The sequence below is a fragment of the Mercenaria mercenaria genome, chromosome 4 (assembly GCF_021730395.1).
Source record: "Mercenaria mercenaria strain notata chromosome 4, MADL_Memer_1, whole genome shotgun sequence".
In the NCBI taxonomy this organism is placed as follows: domain Eukaryota; kingdom Metazoa; phylum Mollusca; class Bivalvia; order Venerida; family Veneridae; genus Mercenaria; species Mercenaria mercenaria.
The window spans coordinates 66722346-66747518 of NC_069364.1; the positions used below are offsets into that span (position 1 = coordinate 66722346).

The 25173-nt window shown below is 34.9% G+C and overlaps 1 protein-coding gene across 15 annotated transcripts in view; it reads right to left on the minus strand.

Annotated features, from left to right (window-relative positions):
• Positions 1-25173, minus strand: part of LOC123552940 (protein phosphatase 1 regulatory subunit 12C-like) — a 100516-nt gene that overhangs the window by 7940 nt on the left and 67403 nt on the right. For 11 of the 15 annotated variants that reach the window (XM_053541573.1, XM_053541577.1, XM_053541580.1 and 8 more), the window contains 6 exons: positions 24848-24901; positions 23087-23167; positions 21460-21504; positions 4398-4520; positions 3708-3854; positions 2713-2763 (listed from right to left, as the gene is read on the minus strand). In XM_053541573.1, the coding sequence (XP_053397548.1) occupies positions 2713-2763; positions 3708-3854; positions 4398-4520; positions 21460-21504; positions 23087-23167; positions 24848-24901 (501 nt within the window). Of the gene's footprint in view, positions 1-1921; positions 2009-2712; positions 2764-3707; positions 3855-4397; positions 4521-21459; positions 21505-23086; positions 23168-24847; positions 24902-25173 lie in introns of all 15 variants that reach the window. The other 4 variants (XM_053541571.1, XM_053541575.1, XM_053541574.1 and 1 more) reach the window with 4 other exon arrangements.

Genomic DNA, 25173 nt, shown 5'->3' on the forward strand with positions numbered 1-25173 from the left:
GCAGGGCTTTCTTGTATTAACTTTCTTGCAATGGGTTCAGCACTATTTTTGAATAAAATTTAGAATTTAGGTCAGATAATCATCTTGCATTTCTATATAAATGACCAGCATTAATTTGTTCTTTAAATAAAACTGGTGGCTGACAATGACTTTGAAAATCTGTCTTTAACTCCTCACACTGGTCTGTCTCTTGTAGTGGTCCAGAGTACCCCGGTATTCCAGAAGATGTGACAGGCATATACACAAAGCGTTGTTTTTGTTTGGGGTTCAACGCTGTTTTTCAACAGTATTTCAGTTATTTAACAGCAGGCAGTTAACATAACCAGAATTCCTGGATTCTGTACCAGTACAAACCAGTTCTCCCCAAGAAACTGCTAACATCCTAACATGAATCAGAGGTGGAGGATGATTATCAAATCATCACGGAGAACATACGCTAGCCTGGGGATCGAACTCACGACTTTTAGATCTGCGCTCTCCCTATTTAGCTAAGCGGGCAGGTCCATACACACACAAAGCTAAAAATTTTCTCACTCGGAATTTAAATGTGAGATCGGGCTGGCCTATACATAAAAACTTTCACTCGGAATATAATATGAGATGGAGTTGAAATGGGGGGGGGGGGGGGGGGGCATCATACAATAAAAACAAGAGCACCGCCATGCGGGTGCTGACGCTCATCTGATTTTTTTTGTATAATAGAAATATTGTCCTACCCATGATTTTCTAAGTCTAAAAAGGGCCATCACTCTTGCAAAAAGCAGGATAGAGTTATGTTTCTTGATGTACAGTGTCCACTTATGATGGTGAAAAACTGTTGCAAGTTTTAAAGCAATAGCTTTGATAGTTTATGAGAAAAGTTGACTTAAACATAATATTCAACCAAGAAAATGATTTTTCTAAGTCCAAAAGGGGCAATAATTATTGCAAAAAGCACGATAGAGTTATGTTGCTTGCTGTACAGGGTCAGCTTATGATGGTGAACAAGAGTTGCAAGTTTTAAAGCAATAGCTTTGATAGTTTAAGAGAAAAAGTTGACCTAAACATAAAACTTAACCAAGAAATCTGATATTTTCTAAGTCCAAAAGGGGCCATAAATCTTGCAAAAAGCAGGATGGAGTTATGTTTCTTGCTGTACAGGGTCAGCTTATGATGGTGAACAAGTGTTGCAAGTTTTAAAGGAATAGCTTTGATAGTTTAGGATAAAAGCTGACCTAAACATAAAACTTAACCAAGAAAACTGATTTTCTAAGTCCAAAAGGGGCAATAATTCTTGCAAAAAGCAAGATGGAGTTATGTTTCTTGATGTACAGGGTCTGCTTATGATGGTGAACAAGTATTCCAAGTTTCAAAGCAAAAGCTTTGATAGTTTAGGAGAAAAGTTGACCTAAACATAAAACTTAACCAAGAAATCTGATATTTTCTAAGTACAAAAGGGGCCATAAATCTTGCAAAAAGCAAGATGGAGTTATGTTTCTTGCTATACAGGGTCAGCTTATGATGGTGAACAAGTATTCCAAGTTTCAAAGCAATAGCTTTGATAGTTTAGGAGAAAAGCTGACCTAAACATAAAACTTAACCAGGCAACGCTGACGCAGACGCCGACAACCGCTCAAGTGATGACAATAACTCATCATTTTTTTTCAAAAAATCAGATGAGCTAAAAATGTTTTACAATTGATCAAAACGAGAATTTTTGATTCCAACTTCATTCAACTGTTATATGATTTGCATGTGAAACAACAATGATGTCATGCAGCATGTGACAAAACAATGCGCACACCTATCAGCCTATGAAGCTTGACCCCCAAAAATTGACAAGCTGCAATGCATGAATTTATCATTCACGTAGAAAGACAGTAGGGAAAGGAAGACAGAAGGGAACTGACCAATCAAGCACAAGATGGCTGCACAGTTTTACCTATTTTGAAAGCTTGGCAACCACTCGCGTTAACGCTCTATTTTCCTCTTTAAGTTTAGCATTTTCTGCTCTTATTTTGTCCATATGCTGGAATATATATCATCAGAACACAATAATCAATATATTACAAATAAACCCTGTTTTTGTAAACACAGTTTATGAAAATACTGCCATTTTTATTAATATGACACTACCTGAAAAGCTAATGAATATTAGATCAGTATCTCTGTACATTCAGCCCTCAGCTCACCAAAACATTGGCATTCCAACATTTTTAACAGTAAACTTAAAGTTGAACATGAAGCAATTGTCAATTTCAATGTTGAGAGGAACTGTGTATTTCAAACTAGGATTTACATATTTATAAGCACCAAGCTGAGAATTTTCGTAAAAGAAATACAAGTTTTGAATTGAAGGTCTGAGATAAAAGTCCTTGAGAATTTTTTTTTTTTTGAGAAGAAAAGCTGAATACAAAAACTGTACAAATTACACCATAATACATCAAATATATACGCAGTCAGAGACTGAAAACCCAGCACTTTCACTTTTCTGGCTTCGCAAAAATATATGACAACGGTGGTTCATTACTCATAAATGAATATTTCAAGAATATTAAACCATTTAATGTGCGGTGATCACAATAAACGTTGTTCAAAACCATACTTTACAAGATCTTATAGTGCCTAACATCTCTAGAAAAAGCATTATGAGAAAAGTGAAAAACCCTTAAATTCAGTGAAAACCCACAGGACTTCAAACTGTAATCACTTACTGGTACACTGAATAATTACCTTAATTTCTTCTTCTAATTCTGACAATTTTCTTTCTAATGCCCTTCTTTCCTGCAAAATAAAATGTAAGCTGGCCTTTAAAACTTTACTTTTGATGGTACAACACAAGATGAACAGACTACACATCTTTCCTGCATTCAAAATCACAAACTATGATTACTTTACAGATTATACAATTGAAAACTGGACTACACATCTCTCAGTTACATAAAATCAGCCAATGAATGTAGACAAAATAGCTCTAAACAAGTTTAGTTCTACCTGCTTCAAGTTCCCCTTTATTCTCATTCTGTTTATTAAATGCTTAACACCATTTTGAACATTATTTCAGACTTCCTGGAATCTGTAAAAGTACGGGTTATGTTCTCTGCAAGTAACTACAACTCCCCCGCATGAATCAGAGTTCCGACTATTAAGACACACTGTCTTTTTTCAAATCGTAAGGGAGAACAGATACCTCACCTAGCTATCAAACTCTTTAGTTGTCAACTCTATATACTGGGTAACAAACTTAGCCAGTAAACATGATCTTATATAATCTACTTTTAACAGGAATGTAAATGTATTCCATATTGCTTTACTTACCTAAACTCTTTTTGAGATTCAAAATGACTATAAGGATCTTACATGCCTGCCTTTGTAAGACCAGTTTTTCCCTTCCCGAGGGACGGTGTGGAATGAAAACACGAGTGTTAGCAAGTTTTTTTATTCAAGTTGTCCCTAGAATTGGGGAAAAAAGCTGTCTTAAACAGGCAGAAATGTTAGATCATTCTTCTTGCCTATTACATTCAAATATGTAGTGAAAAATAGATTTGGGTATTTCCTGGCATCATTTTCATAGTTTATGACATCTTTATAGTGCCAATACCATGTGACTTCACCTAAGTGCATGCTATTTCAGACAAGGCTTTTCCCTAGAGAAAGACAGGAATATCAATCCCTGGAACGTGCACAGGTACTTTCCTCGCTAGGTGGGCAAGAAATTCAGGACTTACCCGTTTATCATTTGTATCAGATACTCTATTGGCCTCATTTTTCTTCATCTGCCGGTCTAATTCTAGCTTTGCTTCCCTTAACTCTTTTTTACATTGTTCTAATTCGCGTTTTAATCGCTCTTTTTCATGCTTTTCATCTTCATATAACTGTAATACATTGAAATGACATTATTCTTCATGAATCATCATCTTACAGCAACAAAAGATACTGAAGCCTTACTTCACACATTGTATCAATCTCAACCTAGTCATTTTTCTTACAGGAAAAGTTTTAATAAATTACTTAAGTCAATGACAAAAATGAAAAACTTGCTTCCCATTATAACTCAAAGATAATAACAGAAGACCATGACACAGATACAAAGACAGAATCTGGATAATTGTCTTCTGGACATAGCTGATCACATTAAGTATGACCACCATGTTGTTATGCTGGACAGCAACAAACGGAAGTAACTCCTTACAAACAGAAGAAACTCCTAAAAATTATGACCTCCCCTTCATATTCTTATCATGATATGGTTTTTAAGTAATCATTTCAGAAATCTGAAAATGCTAAGAAGATTTTTGAAAGGTAAGGTCAAGCTCAAATCTAAATGTAAATTTCTCCAAATTGGTAAGTTATTGAGCTAAATGATACAGACCTAATATAGTTACTGCGGGCTAACACAGAAAGAAAGCATACGATACCTTTTTATAGTCTTTATCTAGGGCGGTCGAGGATCGTGAGTACTCGCTGTATGAACTAGGTCTGGCTGTCGTAAGATGTCCAGGAACATCTGATGTTGAACCATATCTGTTGTATCGTGAACTCTGCAATATACAATAAACTTAAATAATTGTATGATCTTTTAAATTGCTTGAATGCAACTGAGTACATACACCTTCAGGTACGTTTGTATGGAATGTCAATACTTCAGAATTCCTAGAATAAATAAGAAACACAGATCTGGTCTCAGGTCTTTTGTCATACATCTTGCAATCAAAACGGTACCATGCATTTCCATGTTGACAAGACATTTTCAGTGTATATCTTTTTTTATCAGAATGTTTAAAATACTTTACTCTTCAATCCTTTGAAATCTCAACTGTTACATTTTTCAAAAGCATTCCTGCTAACAAGCATATATACCTTGTATGGATGAAAATGCACACTTTCCATGTTGTCACGAAGTGTTGGAAAAAAATAGAGATATTTTAGTCCATAACTAACACGTATTCCTTAATTCAATTTCACGTTTCTGTACAGTTTTATGTAAGATTTCAAATCCAGACATCTTCACAGGCTATATTTTGCAATCCTATCTTCAAAATATATCAAATTCATTTTGATAAAAGTAGATTTATATCCTATAATCTATTCTTGTTTTAAAACATGAATGTTTCTGCCAGGAGATCTCCCCGATTTTTCTGTGTTTCTCAGCGATACAACAATTAACGTTCAGAAAACCTCAATTTTTTTTTCTGCAAAAAACTTAAAAATGTCAGACCTATTGGGCTCTTTCCAAGTCTTCAAATGATGAACAAAAAAACTTTTAATCTTATTTTCCTTTGATTTGCAATTTCTCAATTTATAATTGATCACATAAAGCTACTATGGTGTCCTTTGCTGGAATATATCCAATATAAATATTTTTTGTAGAGAAACAGCAAATTTTGATCACTCAATGTATCCCTTTCCAAAGCTTTATCCTTTATATAATCAACATCACTATGCAAAACACTCATATAAACTGTGCATCAATTTGTTTCACAATTCTTTAGAAAGGTGTCATCAAATTTGCAGTTCTGAATGAATGGTGTCTAATTTCTGCTGTATTCACATATTACTTTTCTCTCAGTTTTCCCCATTTTACTTGAGAAAACTGGATATACAGACTCAACAAGAAGATAAAATAAATTTATGGTAATACAGTCTTCAAATACAATTTTAATGTGTGGAAATGTTTCAACCATCCACATTAACTATTATTAAAAAAATAAATAGCAACAACAAAAAAAAATGTTCTTTATTAAAAGAATACATTTCCGCTTTTCCTTATCAAAGATTCAATGTTGTGTCCAATCAAAAAGGAAGAACAAATGATCTGCTGAATGCCTTGTACCACTGAAGATTTACTGATGGTGAAAAGGTAAAGGTATGTTCCAAACAACTGATACAATCACAATGTCCGGACCGGACATAGTACACTGACTCTTCCAGGAAAGAACAAAAAAAACTTTATCAACAATATTACTGAATAACTGACTTATAACATAATGTGGGTACTACTACCACATTACATTTTCAAAATGAAAATGAATTTCATTTAAAATACAATATTTATCTTATTTCTACATACTTTTGTCTTTTTATAAAGATGACGTCAGTAACTTCTCGCTACTACCAAGTATAAATGCTGTTTTTTTTTTTAAATACTGTGATAATACAACCACCATCACATTAATTCTGTCATAATGAATCAATACACACATTTATTATCCCTGCAGAAACCTGATGCCTACTCTTCAGAAACATACTTATCCAACTTTTCAACAAAACAGCCAACATCACACAGCAAAAACTACATAATTATACAATGCTGTTGGCCAATTTTCATTTCTTGGATCTGAATGCAATTTGGGCCTGTTATATGAATGTCTAGGCATATCATCATCCTAACTCAAAACAACTGTAACTGACATTCAAAATACAACAGACTTTTCTTGCTAAACTGTAACATCTAAATAGCATATCAAATATGAAATACAAAAGCCTGAACAGTTCATTAGTTACTGATCAACAATTGTCTATCAAAGAACCATGGAATATCTTTGTTCCATACTGAAGTCAAGTATCATCAATGGCATTTGGAGACAAGTCTCAAGTTATAAGATATAACCGGCTGATTATGAACTTAAAACTGACATGGCTCAATCTCCAAAGTCAAGTTTTATAACGACCTTGCAACTTGAAGTATATACGGTACATTATCAACTACACAGTGATCTGCCGATTAAATCCTGGTATGACATATTATGTGATCACTGAATTTTTTTTCAGCATTGATGAATTCTGACGTTCATAACACCAAAAGCCAAATCTAGTAAAATTGACACTATTAGCTAAGAAAATGTAGTAAAAGGATTTCTAATTAGACAGAACTTTGAAAAATGACATTTCATGGGCAATGTGTTTAGTATTACTCCTATTATAAGAATTATGGTACTGCATAGAATCAAAATTTTGCCTTTTCATCTCATTTTATCTTATTTCCGTCATGATTAATCAACAATCAGGCATTTTTTTGTACTGATTAGCTGACAGAAACTTTGAGTGATTCCCAACATTACTACACCCCTCGAATTGTTCACAGATAACAAACAATTCAAGATATGAAAATCATGGAAGTATGATCTAAGAAACAAGTTTTTTCTTCTGCATGCTTTCATTTCAGGTAGCTCATTCGAATGTTTCTTACCTTTCTTATAAATATTTATTCTCAAATTTTTGAAGATAAGAAGCCAAACTGTTACATTCTCTAGCATGACTCAGAAAATCTTGGGTGGAAAGAAAAGTTGAATGATTGAGCAGTCATGAAACCAAACAACATGAAATAAACAGATCTGAAACCTGTTGTAAACATCTTGTAATGTTATTTAGAGGAGTTGCTGTATACAGGAACATAGAATCCTAAGAAAACTGGCAGTACAAAGTACCTGTAAGTAGGCTTGTTATATCTGTCTAAGCATGTTCCATTTTCATGCAAAATCTGAACAGAAGTGCTTACAGACTACTTGTACATTTCTTTAAGGGTCCGTCACTCACTCTCCAATACACAAATCACACCAATGTCTATTTTTTCACTCTTATGTTACTCCATAATGTTTTACATGTTACTCTTATCATGTTTTTAAACATTCCTATATCTCTAACCTCAAGTTATTCACTTTAACTAAGCTGTAATGCCAACAGTTACTAAATCCCCTTTTTACCATAATGTGAGCTGAGGGACCATAATTTCAGACACTTAATTTAACTTTACTGTTTTCACTTTATCTAGTCGAACATCGTTGGCTTGAACTCAGATAATTTGAACACCACCTTTTTCTCAAACCCATTGGCAAGTCCCATCAAAATTCCTATATAAATGACTATATTGTTCCAAAGCTTGACTTACCGATAACTTGAAACTAATTTGCCTGTCCCATCAAGTTCGAACGAACAAAGTACAATCAAAATACAAAGGGAGGAAACTCTAAAATGCACTGTGCAGATTTTAAACAAACAAATGCTTGGGAAGATCTCTTTACTTGCAGCAACATAAATTAACAATGACATGAAGGGTCTGCAATAAGCTTACACCACAAAAAAACCCAGACAGAAGCAAAAATGCAAGAAGAAAACCATGCCAGCATTATGCCCATTTACACAGTCTGATAAGCATCATTTGGGCAGCAAGTGTCTGGAAACAATGTAAAATAACTACTGTTTGCCAAAACATATACAAGCTTACGTGATAACTATTTATCTTTTCTGCTAATAAAAATTCATAAACGTAAACTGCTATTTACAAGTGAGATTTTCTTTTTAAGTATCAGAAACAAGAAATCATGAAATTTCTGGTAACATATTTCAGTAACATATTTCAGTATATTGCAGTAGCCAGTTTGAGAAATTCTGGTATTGGTGCCAATTTTCTTTTGAATACAACTACAAATATATACAGCCAGGGGTGTAACTATTTTAAGTTACGTTACCTATCTCAGTTACTTTTTCTAGCATTTTATAACCTGTATTAGTTATAAAATAAAGTTAACTCAGGTAAGTTATTCAAAAAAAGTCTTTCTGCTGTTCTCACAAAGTGACCTTTAAAGTGAAATTAGTAGTGAACTGTGGTTAATCAAATTCTCTTTTAGTCTGATCATGACCTGATAAGCATAATGAGATGTTAAGAGTTTTATAGCTTTAAAACTTTTGCTAAAACTTTATCAGCCTTGCATAAAACATTTTACTGCATAGCTGGAAAGATAAAAGGTCAAGAATTCATGAAATAATTGCATTAGTCTCATTCAAAATGAGGAATTGGCACAGGAGGGCTTTGTAATATTTTATGATAACTGAAACAAGTTATGGAAGCATAAGCAATAACTCAAATGGGTTATAAACTGCGTGTTATATATATATATAACCACTAAATGGTCCCTGCATGAATTCAGGGTTCATACAGACAAGGCCAAGTCAGATTCAAGGACTTTTCAAGCACTAGTCTTATAGTTTTCAAGGACTTATTTATAAATAATACTAACACAGACTTGTAAATTCTAGCCGTCATTCATTGACGCCATTTTAGTCAGGGGACACAACGCTAACAGAAAGTACGAAACATTCGTACCCAAACTTTGCTTTCGTCCCGAACACATTCGACCTTTATATTACGTCGTTTTCGTAGCTCTGCCCATTGCTCGAAACTTGCCGATTTTATTCTAAAAGATTTACTTTTGATTTTCAGGGAGATTTTAATTGTCTAGCATACGAGAAAATAAGAAATTCAAGTACTTTTCAAGGTCTTTGGGCAATTTTCAAGCACTTTTCAAGACAAATTTTGTTTTCAAGGACTTTTCAAGACTGCCCTTCATTTTCAAGTACTTTTCAAGCCTGTGCGAACCCTGATGATAGAAATTCTTAATTTTCTTGATAAACTTTCTTGATAAATAAATCAATCTTGAGACTCCATGACTAAACAAAACTTTACTACCATAGAAATATATTCTTACTCTTAATCTACTTTAATTTCATCAAGATCTGTAACAATTGTGAAAGAGATTTTTTTTGGCATTTCTACAACAAATCTGTGGGTGAATGAATGAAATATAAGTGAATAAAACACAATGCATAGAGACAATAAAAACTACCATTTGATATAGATGGCAGTTGGCGAGCAGAAATATGCACAATCCTCAATGAAACGGCGCATTAGCCGAGTTAATCTAAGATTTAAAGGCAGTAAATATACATAAAGTATTATCTCAAAGGCTGACAATGTTATCCCAAGTTTTACCGGACTAATTCATTAAATATTCATAGGACCAATGAAGTTAAGAATTAGCATAAATTTGCATACCAATGATTGTAGTAGAATACTAAGTCACAATAATTCTTAATGCTCTGAAGTGTGACACTGAAACTGGGTAGCAAATTTGAAAGAACAGTATGTCTCAAGAAAGTTGTCAAGTAATTATGATATTTGTACATTCTTTGCCCATCATCTTTTCTTGTTTTAAAACCTATACAAAGTGTATGTGTATAGCACTTTGTTATGACAAATACATGCCGTTTATGAAAGTTTGGCAACTACTTTTCTTTGAGTATCTATTGCAAAATCTAAGTTTACTTCTGACCAAAGACTTTCATTAATAATCATAGGATTTGTTAGTGATCGTTCACAGAAACATGGGGGTTGAGGTTGAGTTGAATTGTTATGCTTACCCAAAGAAGTATAAAATACACAGAATGGCAACTGGCTGTAATCTCGTGTGAGCTTGTGTCAGAGCGTGATTCGGCGTTATCTTATAACAGTTAATGGTACTGTCCAAATTGAAAGCTGGACAAGTTCATTTTAGAAATTGAGCAGGGTTAAGGTTAAGGCCCTCCAAAAGAATTACAGGGGTCACCATGTGGCCACCTTTTACCAATGACAATGCTAGAATGTTCAGGGAGGTTCAACTAAAACAAGCACTACTAGTACACACGATCAATTTCTCTCTGTGACTCTTTAAGTTATGTTAATCTGTATCAATTCATGTATCTTTTAATCACTTCAAGTACACCTTGTTTTAACCTTTAGCCTGCTGGCGAGGCAGGGAAATGACTAATTTAGCAGGGAAAAGGTTAAAGACGAATCAAGAACATTTACCTACCCTATATGGCACTGAACTTGCTCCATACCCAGTGGAGCCAATACTAGATATACTGCTGGTGGACCCTGACCGTGAACTATATCCTGAACCGTATCCTGACGTTGGTCCCGGACTGTATGCACTTGCTCCTCCGTACGAACTCCCTCCCACATGAGAACTCGGATGACTACTGTACAACCCACTAGGTGAGTAATTGTTTAAAGAATGGCTACTACCGTACAGACTATGACTCGAGCTCCCTGCATACTTTGTCAGCGGACTGTAGCGGAATGATCCGCCGCCATAAGACATAATTTCCTCACAATTATCTCAAAACATGAATTCTCACACTTTAAAACCGAAAAGGGCCAAATGACAATGAACAGATAATCCTTTTTGTATTTCTCTTCACTATTAAGTCAATTAAGTATTAATTACCGAAAAGTTGGCACAAAACTTCCTTCTTACTGAATGAGTGATAGTGCACCAAATTGTAGGTCGTAGGATAGTTAACAAAATAGTAATCCCTTGAAGTAAGCGAAATATGCAATAACAACTCCTAATCAAACAACAGTCCTGTAAGTAATTGACTATGTTGTTGCTGGCAAATTACTTATTAATCCTGATGTAATAAGAGATAATCGCTCTCTGATCTGGAATGCTTATCTATAACACTACCTGGTATATATAAAGTCTCTATATAGCACAACAACTAAAAGAATTCCTCAGAAAAGTGAACAAAAAATGCAATATTATTACAACCTTTCTTATGGAATGATGTGTTTAAATAAGCACCACTTCACCACAATAACCTTGCATTGTCTTATCACATGTTACTTTCAAGTGTTTAAAATGGTTTAAAGATTAACACTGATCGCTGACCTTCTATACTAGGTTAATTGCAATTTAATTCAATCTCATTATTCCAAAGCCTCTGTCCCATGAAGGAAACACAAGATTAATTAAATAAGACTTTCAACTTCTTAAATAAAACACTTGAATAATTTGCCCTTTAAATAAATACGAAATCCTCTTACGAAATCGAAAAATCCTTAAGTCCACAAAGGATTAATTTTAAAACTTATTATACCAAGTGTACAGTCCTCGAAAACTTATCCAAACATAGTTCATGTGTCAACAACCGAAACAATGAAGCCACGTCTTAAAATAACTCCGAAAATGTAAATACCATAACAAATAAGTTATCAAGTACTTGAGCTAACCTCCTATAAACTATCTGACTGATAGCTCCGATAACCTATCTAAACTATCAACTTGTTCTTTTCATTGAGTGCTCACAAGAAAATTAGAAGCATGTGTGTGTAGAATGAGAAGAAATATTGTAAGTAGTTCACTTTCTGTATGGAGGTGAACAAGAGGGGGAATACTTTCTGTGAAACAAATGTTTTCCGTGATACACTTGGGCATAAAATATTTAAGACTTTTTACTTCAGTTTTTTTGTGCTAGAAAAAAAATCATGTAGGTGTAACTGTTGAAGTTTGCAGTATCTGATTTGGCAGTCTCGAAAATATTCATGACTTAGAAATAAAAATTTGATTAAAAAATCACCCGTCCTAATAACTGTTTCCATGAATTTATGTTTTTGAAGTCTGCATTATTTTTAGCTCACCTGTCACGTAGTGACAGGGTGAGCTTTTGTGATCGCCTTTCGTCCGTCCACAATTTCTTGTCTGCATGATAGTGGTTTCATTTATGATTTTATTTTAACCAAACTTGCAAACAACTTGTATCACCATAAGATCTTGGTTCCTTTCTTGAACTGGCCAGATCCCATTATGGATTCCAGAGTTATGGCCCCTGAAAGGGCCAAAATTAGCTATTTTGACCTTGTCTGCACAATAGCAGCTTTATTTATGATTTGGTTTTTACCAAACTTGCACACAACTTGTATCACCATAAGATCTTGGTTCCTTTCTTGAACTGGCTAGATCCCATTATGGGTTCCAGAGTCATGGCACCTGAAAGGGCCAAAATCAGCTATTTTGACCTTGTCTGCATAATAGCAGCTTCATTTATCATTTGAATTTAATCAAACTTGCGCAAAAACTTGTGTCACAATAAGATCTTGCTTCCTTTCTTGAACTGGCCAGATCCCATAATGGGTTCCAGAGTTATGGCCCCTGAAAGGCCAAAATTAGCTATTTTGACTTTGTCTGCACAATAGCAGCTTCATTTATGATTTGATTTGAACCAAACTTGCACACAACTTGTATCATCATAAGATCTTGATTCCTTTTTATACGCCGTAAGGGACGTATTACGTTATCGCCTCGGTGTCTGTCTGTCTGTCTGTCTGTCGGTTAGCAATTTCCCTTCCGCTCTGTAACTCTTGAACCCCTTGAAGGATTTCAAAGAAACCTGACACAAATGTTCACTTCATCGCAACGATGTGCAGAGCGCATGTTTCGGATTGCTCACTTCAAGGTCAAGGTCACACTTAGGGGTCAAAGGTCATATGACTTTGTTTTGTGTGTATATTGCACTGCATTTGCCTTGTATTGCAGTGCTCTTTTTTTTTTTTTGGCAGATCCTTCTTTTGTTCACTTACAATATTTTTTTTTTAATTACATCCCTTTTATGTTACTATAAATAGCTTATTTAGTAACTTTTTTATTATTGGCCGTAGGGAAAACCCGAGACCACTTTCCTGTGGTACAACATGGATGGTACCTCCAATTTATAGGTGTATTTTGACATATTTGTACCTTTAAGAAAATTTCAACTATATTTTCTCATGATTCTTTTGAGTAATCTTGATTATGATTTTTTGACCTTCTTGTCCTTAAGTGCAATGATAACAGGTGAGCAATATAGGGCCATTATGGCCCTCTTGTTTAATTATAGTCTATGAATCAAACAGACTGTTAATTATTACAAACAATATTTTCTTTCACCTATTGACCTAAAAGTATATCTAAACTGAAACAGTGAATTATTTCAAAATCACGAGACAGGCCAACATGGCCTTAGCGGCTATTGAGGTGACCGAGGCAACTGCCTCAGTCAATTTTTCTGCCTAAATGTATCCGCAAGTTTTTGGCTTCACTTGCCTTGGTTGATTTTTTTTTCAGAAACAAACAGTAATTTTATTAAACAAGTATGCCCACGGGCTGAATGCTGAGCCCACCACCTGCCTAAGTGTGACCTTGACCTTAGACCTAGGGACCTGGTTCTTGTGCATGATACTCCGTCTCATAATGGTGAACATTCATGCCAAGTTACATCAAAATCCCACCATGCATGAAGAAGAAATGCTCAAGAGAAACTTCAATTTGACCTTTGACCTCTGACTGTGACCTTGATCTTTAAGATAGGAACATGAGCAGAGCTCCAGATAAGCTGCGTATTTGCGTATTTACGCAATTAAAATTGCAGAAAACCCAATTGAATTCATACAGTGTGCGTACAGAAACGCAATTAAAATTCCTAATACCCAATTCGTAAAAAATAGCTTGCGTATCGCATTTTCCTTATAACTAGAACGGGTACGACACCTTAAAGCTAGATTTGACTGACTGGTTATACGTTATTGCAGAACAGGTTGCAATTTATCGGAAAAATAACAGGACCATTCAGTCGGCTGATCGGTGTTATTTGGACGCTTTGTAAACAATATTACGCCGATAAAATGTAAAGAGGTTGCAGGAAAAAACATTTTTGCAGCACAAACAAACAAATAAGTGGGATATTTTGCTGTTCAACAATGACAGTTATCTGTTTGTGACGATGTAGTGTCACCAATACTGGATGACATCTTTTGGGAGAATGCATATTGCGGAGACCACATCGTTCGGGATATTGTGGATGAACTGATCTCAGACTGCATTAAAAGTGAAAAAGAAAACAACAGTATGAAACATTCATTACAATTTTAAATACATTTTTTAATTAAACATTGAAGGGCGCCATTAAAATACTTAGTCAGTCCTGTTTAATGATATATACCATGTATACTGTAAGCAAAAAAAATACTCAATTGTTAGTGCGAGATTGGTAAAATACCCAATCGGTTTTAGCAAATACCCAATTACTTCTGAAAAGGCTGGGTAATGATATTATTTTTACCCAATTCAAATTTCCAATACCCAATTCAGACAAAAAGTGATGGGTAAATACCCAATTGCACCAAAAGCTTATCTGGAGCTCTGACATGAGGTTTGCGCATGACACTCCTTCTCATTGAGGTTAACATTCATGCCAACTAGAACTGTCACAAGAGTGACTTATACCCCCACCATACAGTCTTGTCACAGCAGATGGCAACCATAAGAAATTTTAAAAATACTTAGAATAATATAAAACGTAAAAAAAAACTAAATACTTCAAATTTTTTTTTACTCGTCTTCGGAGTACTTCATCCTGTGCTTCCGTGGCACATGCAAGTAATACTAGTTTATGTGCCCAGGATGAGGGATGACGTAAACATAAAAATCACTAATATTAGAGAAACACTAAAAATGAATACATAAAAGTGTCTTACCAGCACATGTTACCACAGAAAAATGTCTTTACATTTTACACAGGACTAAAAATAAAAACAGTTAGAAAAATACCTAAAATATTGAAAAATAGTATTTCTAAAAATAGACTAATTCTTGGAATTTAAGGTAAAGTAACTGAGTACAAAAGTTAAAAAAAAGAAGGTTACTTCCCTTTGGCTCTAAGCCAATCAGAATGATATGTAGTGAAAATGCATCAAAATTAACCTTAATTTCTAAGTAAAAGGGGGCATAATTCATGAAAAGTTGGTGTCAGAGTTATGCACCTTGTGTCACATGATGTGGGTGATGAGGTGGAACATCTATTTTAAGTCTGAATCAATTCCGTTTAGTAATTACTGAGATATAGTGACAATGCATCAAAATTAACATTAAATTCTAAGTAAAAGGGGGCATAATTCATGAAAATTGGTGTCAGAGTTATGCACCTTAGTTCACATGATGTGGGTGACAAGGTGGAACATTTTTTTAAAGTTTGAATCAATTCCATTAAGAAATAACTGAGATACAGTGAAAATGCATCAAAATTAACCCTAATTTCTAAGTGAAAGGGGCATAATTCATGAAAAATTGGTGTCACAGTTATGCATCTTGGGTCACATGATGTGGGTGACAAGGTGGAACATGTATTTTAAGTTTGAATGAATTCCATTTAGAAATAACTGAGATATAGTGAAAATGCATCAAAATTAACCTTATTTTCTAAGTAAAAGGGGGCATAATTCATGAAAAATTGGTGTCAGAGTTATGCTTCTTGTGTCACATGATGTGGGTGACAAGGTGGAACATCTATTTTAAGTTTGAATCAAGTCCATTTAGAAATAACTGAGATATAGTGAAAATGCATCAAAATTAACCTTAGATTCTAAGTAAAAGGGGGCATAATTCATGAAAAGTTGGTGTCAGAGTTATGCACCTTGTGTCACATGATGTGGGTGATAAGGTGGAACATCTATTTTAAGTTTGAATCAAATCCATTTAGTAATAACTGAGATAATAGATTTCGCGACGCGACAGGACGGGATGCGTCGTGACGCAACGGGATGGGACACAACAAAACTGCCTCCTATATACTCCCCCCCAAACATGTTTGGTGGGGGTATAAATATAAACAAGACTGGTCCATGCATGTCAAAGTTATAGTCTGGACAAAATTGGATGGACGCACGCAAATACACCGGCCCGCCAAAAGTTATGACTAAGTCAGGCTCACCACAAGCAGGCTTGACAAAAACAGCACACCTATATGTTTTATTTCATAATCTATTCTAAACTGATTTTGGGGAGGCACCCTAACCCCCATTTGCAGGTGGATGAAACCCCTTCCCAAACTTACTCTTACCCAGAAGATCCACTAAACAATGCCTTTTCTCATTTGCCTCTGTCAAACTTAGCTTCTCACTACTGCCCTGGGCCGAATGACAAACTGTTCTGTATATCAATTATTTCGCTTGTTTTTAAAAGAAAATTACATCTGGAACAACAGTAAAGTGATTGCGTGACAGATTCATAAGGTCTAAAAGCACAATCTCAATTTAAAAAGGCATCTAATTATCTCTCTTTAAACAAATGCAAAAGTTATACAAACTTTCTACCCTAACCCTCTAATAGCAAATATTTCCCCCATACAAATACCATCCCCTCAACATAAGAAGCATGACTCATACACTATCTGTTAAAGTTCTACTGGAGATGAAATCTTCTTTCAGATAAGCAGATTGGGCTGTAATTGATTTTTCATCTCTCTGCTCTCAATATACAGATGCACAACTGGGGAAAATAGGTAATTACCTGAAATACCTAGTGTTTATTTACAGAGCCATCAAGCTTTTGATTTCATGTTCTAAAAAGCTGTAATCAAATTAGAAAATTTTCAAAATTAGCTTCTAAATTTTTTTTAATGCACTCTAGTGACTTTGGCTAGGGGAGGAAATAGAAATGTATGTTTAAGACATAAAAACTTAAAGGCTCTTTCTGTAAATGGTTTAATTATATAAACACCTTAGGAAGTGAAAACTATAAAAGGGAGGTAAATAAAAATATATGTTTAAAGACCTGCTCCAGTCCTACCTTTTAACTTTAAATTGTCACCGAAAAAGCATGAAAATCCTGACTATGAACAGTGACGCCTGTCAAAATAGAGTCTATTTTATATAAAATTCTATATAAAATGCCTGTGGTTTTGCATGCTTAAGTGTGGCGCCTGCTAACTGTTACCTATTGTAATCATGGGTTGCATACACAATAGAATTTGAATAGCAGCGTAACAGGGCTTTAAGACAATAAAACTTGTAGGCCCTTTCTGTACACAGCTTCATTACATAAACACATTACTTTTTTTCTAATACCAAAAGCTTTATTCATGATTTTTCTGTAAGATCCTCTAACCTATTGTTTTGCAGATGTTATTTTTTCTAATTCCTGATAATAAATCCAGAACAGTTAGACAGGTACATCAGGTACGTATTTACAATATTTTCTAAGAATAGAAACCAAATGATAATACCATCTGTATTATGAAAATAACAGTTTAGTACTAAGCTTATTCTTGGCATATTGCAACTGCTATTTTTGCAACAAAATATGCTTTCTTCTCTTCTTGGTGCTGCAATTTCGCTTATCCTTTACTCTGCTAAATTTTTTAAATGGACTGGTCCATCATTCAATTTGGGCAGCACCATTTGTTATTCAATTGGTGTTCACTGAAAATTTACTGACTAAATAGTGAACAGTGCAGACCATGATCAGCCTGCAAGGATGTGCAGGTTGATCTTGGTCTGCACTGGTAGCAAAGGCAAAATCAGTTCAAAGGATCCAGGTCTAAAGAACAAAATATAATGCTTGGTAGGGTGATAATGCTTGACAACAGGGTGATAGCTGAGAATTCCCATCCTTAATCAAGCACCTGAATGGTCCTGATTTCATGATGCAGGCACCTATTCTACTTTACAATTAGAAAGGATGAGAACATTCTTTCCAATATGTCTACTGGCAAACCTCAATTACAAAGCTTCTTAACCTGAAATTCATACATATCAACATCCTATGAATACAACTAATTTCAGTAATTGGGCACGTATAACAGTTGTACAACTTTCTATTATGAAAGGAAAGAATTATTCTGGAGACATACCCAAATACCAGACAGCCTACCACTATTTGCAAACACCTGATTTTGCTTATTGTGGTTTACCATCTACTTATTACATGTAATTTGTTTGTTTTTATTTGATTTAAACTCAGGCTGACACAATTTTAGGTTATACAGTGACATTCCAGACTATGATTGTGGAGGTAGACCCTGGGAAAAATCTCAGTACCGGCTAAGCACTTGGGCAGAACCACTATCCAGATAATGACAACTTCCTTGCATGAGGGAATTCTTTTGTCCATTGAGAAACCAAAAACCTAGTTCTGCTTCTGCATGTTAACAGATCTTTAAAAATACAAGTATGCCAATGGGCAGAATGTCAAGCCCCCCCAGCTGTCAAGTGTGACCTTGACCTTGGATTTAGGGTCCTGGTTCTTTGTGCATGACACTCCGTCTCATAATGGTGAACATTCATGCCAAGTAACATCAAAATCCCATCATGTATGAAGAAGAAATGCTCCGGACAAACTTCAATTTGACCTTTGATCTCCAACTGTGACCTTGACCTTTGAGACAGGAACATTGGGTTTGTGCATGACACACCTTCTCATTGAGTTAAAGGTTCATGCCAAATATAAACAAGATTGGTCCATGTATGTCAAAGTTATGTTCTGGACAGAACTGGACAGACGCACGGATGGACGGACGCACATACACCGAACCGCCAAAAGTGGCAACTATATCGAGCTCACCGCAAGCGGGCTTGACAAAAATTGTAACAATTACACAAATGATAAACTTTGCTGTGCCTTACTTTTTCATAATTCTTCACATAATGATCTGACCTGCATTATTATAATTGGCAGGTAAAGTACCAATCAAGGTATGGTACCAATCATGAATCCTTCAGGAACCGTGGGAAACTCTTAAATATAAACATCTGTTCACAGTAATAACTCCTCCAGGTAACTATATTACGTAATCTGCACTTACAATCTTATCCCGGAGATATTAAAATATTAGAGCATCCTTATCTGATAAAGTACTTCTCAGCAAAAATATGAGCTATTAAAAATTCTTTCATCTCCAGTTCTCTAGAGAAAATGTATCTTTCAAGGGATTATTAGCATTTAAACTATTCCAAAATCAATCATACAGAGCCTTTGATGAAAAATCACCTGTCTTTCAAACAGGAAAGCTTTTAAACTTCTTCTAAGCAAATCCAAGGTTGTATTAAAAAGGGGAGGTTCTGGTGACTTTCTATCTTTTAATGGTGGAAGAAGACCCCAGCTGCCCTTCTGGACATTATTTCAGTATTGGTCAAGCACATGGGTAGAACTACTAATCTCTGTAAGCCAGATGGAAGGCTTTTTTTAACCCTTGGGGGCTGACAGGATTTGAAATCAGCTTAACTATTTGATGACCAGAGCCCCACTGAAATGATGTATTATTATGCAGTAAAATAACTTGTGAAGTACCATTTACTGTATTTCAATTTTCATGTTTTTTTTTTTTACTTGAAATAATCATATAGCCTATTCTTTCTTGTCCAGCATGTAAAAATTCAGCAAATTTTTTCTTTCAGGTGCAATTCAATTTATAATATGGCAAATTATGTTTAACTCAAGTATTATGCCACTGGACCAAATGAGACAATATTATCCACAAACTGGCCCATGTTACTTTAGCACATTATTCACCATAATTGCAATTTATCAAGGTATATCTGTCACAGGCAGACTTAATTTAATAACCTCAAGTGTTATCAGAATGACTTAAGATATGAAGCTTGGCAGAAATGAAATTCTCTATTTAACTTTCTATTTCTGTCATTGATACTCAATGTAAATAAGAATCAGCAAATACAACTAACAACTCAATCTCTCTTTCATGACGTAAAAACATTCTACCTGGGTTACTGCTCATGTTTGATAGCCGTTGCAGACTCCTCCGAAGTGTTCAATATCAAAAGAAATTAAAGAAGTAATTTGAAGGCCAAATGCCATAATCTTAAGTTCATACAATGACGAAGTGCAATAACCTGGTCAGATATAAAAAATAAAACATTTGTCTGGGAACATGTCAAAATAAAATTAATCCAACTAGAGCTGTCACAGGAGTGACGAATTATACCCACAGAAAAGTAAGCCTATGTCAAAGTTGAACCTCAAAGTCAATAGTGGTCATCTGCTGGTCATGATCAACCTCCCTATCAAGTTTCTTGACCCCAGCCCAAGCATTCTCAAGTTATCGTCCAGAAATGTTTAAACTGTTTCAGGTCGACTTGACTTTTTACCTACTGACCTCAAAATAAATAGGTGTCATCTGCTGGTCATGATCAACCTCCATATCAACTTTGGTGATCCTAAGCCCAAGCGTTCTCAAGTTATCATCCTGAAACTGTTCCAAGTTATTGTGACATTGACCCATGACATGTGACCTCAAAGTCCAACTTGACCTGTATTTTATGTTACACCTGTGTACCATAATTCATGATCCCAGGCCCAAACATGCTCAAGTTATCATCCAGAAACCGTTTAACTGTCCCAGGTCATTGTGACCTTGACCTTTGACCTACTGACCTCAAAGTCAAACTTGGCCTGTATTTTATGATGTTACACCTGTGTACCAAAATTTATGATTCTTGGCCCAAGCGTTCTCAAGTTATCATCTGGAAACCGTTTAACTTTTCCAGGTCATTGTAACCTTGACCTTTGACCTACTGAAGTCAAAGTCGAACTTGACTTGTATTTTATGATTTTACACCTGTGTATCAAATTTATTTAAATCTGTCAAGCCTTTCAAAAGTTACTGTCCGGAAAACATGAAAACCAATGGACGGATGGACGGACCGACAGACAGACCGACTGAAAGACCAACAAGCCCACTCCTACATACCCTCTCAATCTTCATTTGTGGGGATATAACAAATAATACAGGACAAACAGACAACAGGCAATATAATATGCTTCCCATTTTGGGAAGTGTAAAAATGAGCTTTGTATGAAGAACAATACATTTTAGAACTTATAGCAGCCTCAAACATGAAACTATGAATCAAGATCAATACACCTCAGAGTATGGAATTTATTCAAAACATGAAATTGTAAATGGTGAACAACTTTGGAACACAAATGCAAGTTATAACACGGAACTATGAATAAAGAACAGTACATCTTAGAACTCGAACATGAACCTATACATGAAACTATGAATCAAGAACAGTACAAGTTTAATCTGCAAGGTGACAGTACTACTCACCATACCAGCCAGATACCTCCATCTCTCAATGTTTTGATCTATAGTCTATCAATAAGAGATACATATCAATAACTAGAGCTGCTTTTGAGAAAAGCGCATATCTCCCACAACTGCCTAATCATCTGAATAGTACGTCTTTATATACTGTTTACTCGCAGAAAATATACCTCTGATAGTTTTTAACTAAGTTTTCAAGCAAATGGCTTTTCATTATGTATCTGAGTCAATCATGCACCAAGACATGTATCACTGGCATCAGTATTTTCGGTAATTCAAGGGCCATAATTCCCAAGTGCCTGTGCTGATTTGGCTAGTTATCGAACGTGGCCGAGGACTTATTGTCTAACACATTTTGTTCAAGTTTGGTGAAGATCAGGAGAGAACTGTTCGACTTAAAAGTGCGGACAAAATTTGGGACAGACAGACAGACACACAGACAGGAGTAAATCAATATGTCTCCCACACCACTGTGTGGTGGGAGACATCATTAAGCTCAGTGTCTAGCTCTGAATCTTGTTCAATAATACAGTGTCAAATCACAAAATGGCATATATCACATATCCACAAAAGGAAAAAAAAAAAAAAAGAGTTTTTTTTTTCGTCTCACACTCTTGAGCAAGTTTCAAGTGTAATACAGTTTAAGAGTGTGTGAGCAGGGTTTCAGGGTTATACAGTTTAATTTCTGTCTATGCATGACTTTACAAGTTTAGCCTTTGAAATTTGTGCAAAAATATAAATGCAGGCCATCTTATACTGAGATTTAAGATAAGTTTTTATGATATATTTGAATAAGACTCTGTTCTATTTGTTCCTACTGCTTATAGAATTAATATTTTTTCAGTTGTTTGGCTAATCCTAACTGACATATATATGACTTCTGACAAACAAACCTTGCTCTAATAACACTTTGGGAAGGACCCAAAATATATGATCTCCAACCATACTGACCAACCTTCAAATCTTATGTTAAGGTATTTACTATACAGGATAAACTTCTTTTCCAGCTAATAACCCCCAACCACCACATTTTGCATTCATGGACTCACCTCTATCCTTGACCAATTTAGAATTTTACAGTAAAACCTTACTCATACCAAGATTTTTATCATAAGAACTATATAAATAAATAAATAAATAGCAACAAATTCTATGAATATTTGCAAATATGTAAAATGTTTGTTCAACTTTCCAAACTATCACTCGAAACTTTATTCCAGGTGAGCAAAATTTAGTTTTTACCCCTTCCCTGACACCTCAAGCCATTCCACATACCTTCTTCCTGGGAAGCAGAATTTTGTTTTTATATCTCCCCTTACTTCCTCTGCCATTGCCCCTTCCCCTTTATGCAAGCAAAACTTAGCTTTTACCCCTCCTGAACATCCCCCACCCCAACAAACATACTCCATACAGACCTGTCCCTTAACATCCACATAAACCTACTCAGCTGAACAATTTAGTCAAAACACAAATTACACAATACATTATTCCTGGAGAGCAAATTCAGCAAAATTGATCTTTTACCACTCCCCTAAAGACCCAAACCATATATTGTTCACAGGGAGCAAAACTGAGCTTATATCCCTCTCGTACCCACACACACAAAGCTCAAAGCAGAACCATGTCTTACCTTATCATCAGTATCTGTTTTGATTTCATCTTTACTGTCATCTTTATTCTCCTTGTCTTTTTCGTCTTCATCATCTTTGTTCTGAAACAAATCCAATACACCAGTTGTAATGAGCAAATAAGATTAATAATTGGAAACAATATTACACAAAGTTTCTAAAATGCATGATAAGTCTATAAATTCCAAACTCCTACTTTGTACTATAAAATGGTAAGAAAACGTTTGAGTAAATGGTGCAGTTATTGATACTATATATATATTCTAAAAACTTTTTTTGGACTGCCAAAACTTACCTGATCATTTCTGAAATAATTATTGTAAGAATTGATTTGGGTGACTGGTTTCACACAGACAAATTTATACTTTTAACATTACCAAAGAATAATGTAGCAAGTATTTAGATCTTGTTATACTACAAGTATTCTCTGTGACTGTTAGGGCTTCGAGGGGTTGTCCTGAATATATTTAGACTACTAAAGTAAACAAAATCCTGTGATTTTCAGGCTATTTCAATTGGTTATTTTTGTGTATTTTCTATCATCTGTGAAAAGTTCAGACCAACAGAACACATATGTCACCCTTCCTGATACTTAATCAAAGATATACAGTACTAGCAAACATGGAACTGTTTTGATTAATGTGACAAGTTTCAATTTTTATTTTTTTGCAGTTTTTCGAAGTATTCTCGATATATCTACATTGCTGATTTACCCATCTCACAATCAAATTTACATTGTTTATATGGCAGACACCAATTGTGGTTTCTTCACAAAAGCTAATAACTTCTCCGCAAAAAAACAAACAAACAAAAATATTCATCAGAACATAATGTACCTAATGACTTTTAAAATTTTCTTCAGGGTATCCAGTAAGAAGATCATAAAGCCTTGACCTTACAAAGTATGTACTTGAACTTTTTCCTTTTGTCCTTTCTTGGCAGATTTCCTGCACTTTGAGGTGAAAAACTTTGTGCTTCACAACAAACATATACTGTGTAAAACAAGTACTTTTCCTCCACCCACGTTTAAAATCAGCAAACAAAACATTATTTTTCCTTGACCTATTTTAAGAGGTTCTATTTGTGAGGGACACACTGTTCTATAGCTAGGTGCATGTTAAATATTATCCTCTTACTTAACTTCCACAGACAAACAAACAATGACCGTATCCACATCAAAAAACCTTAATTCTTCCATGGATATCAAAATCTCCTGAATGTTTATAGTACAAATTCTTTATTAATTCCCCTCTCACTTTTTAAAGAGCCATTTAATATTTTTAAATCAGGTAATTATTTTTCAATCCTAAAATGTGTTCTCTATTTTTTTCTAATTTAGTAATTTTTCTAATAAACATAAAAAATTATTCAGTGAACCCCAACCAAGAGAAAAAATCTTCACAATATTGACATATAGGTGAAAAATAAATTGAGCTGTGTCATGACAAAATCAACATAGTGGGTTTGCGACCAGCATGGATCCAGACCAGCCTGCGCATCCGCGCAGTCTGGTCAGGCTCCATGCTGTTCGCTTTTAAAGCCTATTGGAATTGGAGAAACTGTTAGCGAACAACATGGATCCTGACCAGACTGCGCGGATGCGCAGGCTGGTCTGGATCCATGCTGGTCGCAAACCCACTATGTTGGTTTTCTCATGGCACGGCTCAATTGGTTATTCTTTGTTATGATGAATTCCTAGAAAGATTTTGACATCCAAGAAAATCAGCAGTAAAATGCTAGGGCTTTGCTCAGGTCAAACCTACATTTTCTTTTTCCCCAGCCCACTGTTGGGCACTCTCCCTTATCCTCTTAATTACCTAAATAAAAATAACATTGTTTTATATAAAACTATTTACAGGTTCAGGATGATGATATTTACATGTCCGAACTCACCTTCCAGTAAGGTTAGGAGGTGATCGCAGACTTTAAATCTGACTAAATGAAATAAAATTGATTTGCTTGTTGTTTTATACAATACTGAAATTAGTTCAATGATCCAGTTAGCCATCTATTAAAGTTTTTGTGGTAAAGACTTCATAATTTTATTCTATTTTTATGTCAAAGAAATGCTTTGACCATTCTGTCCCAA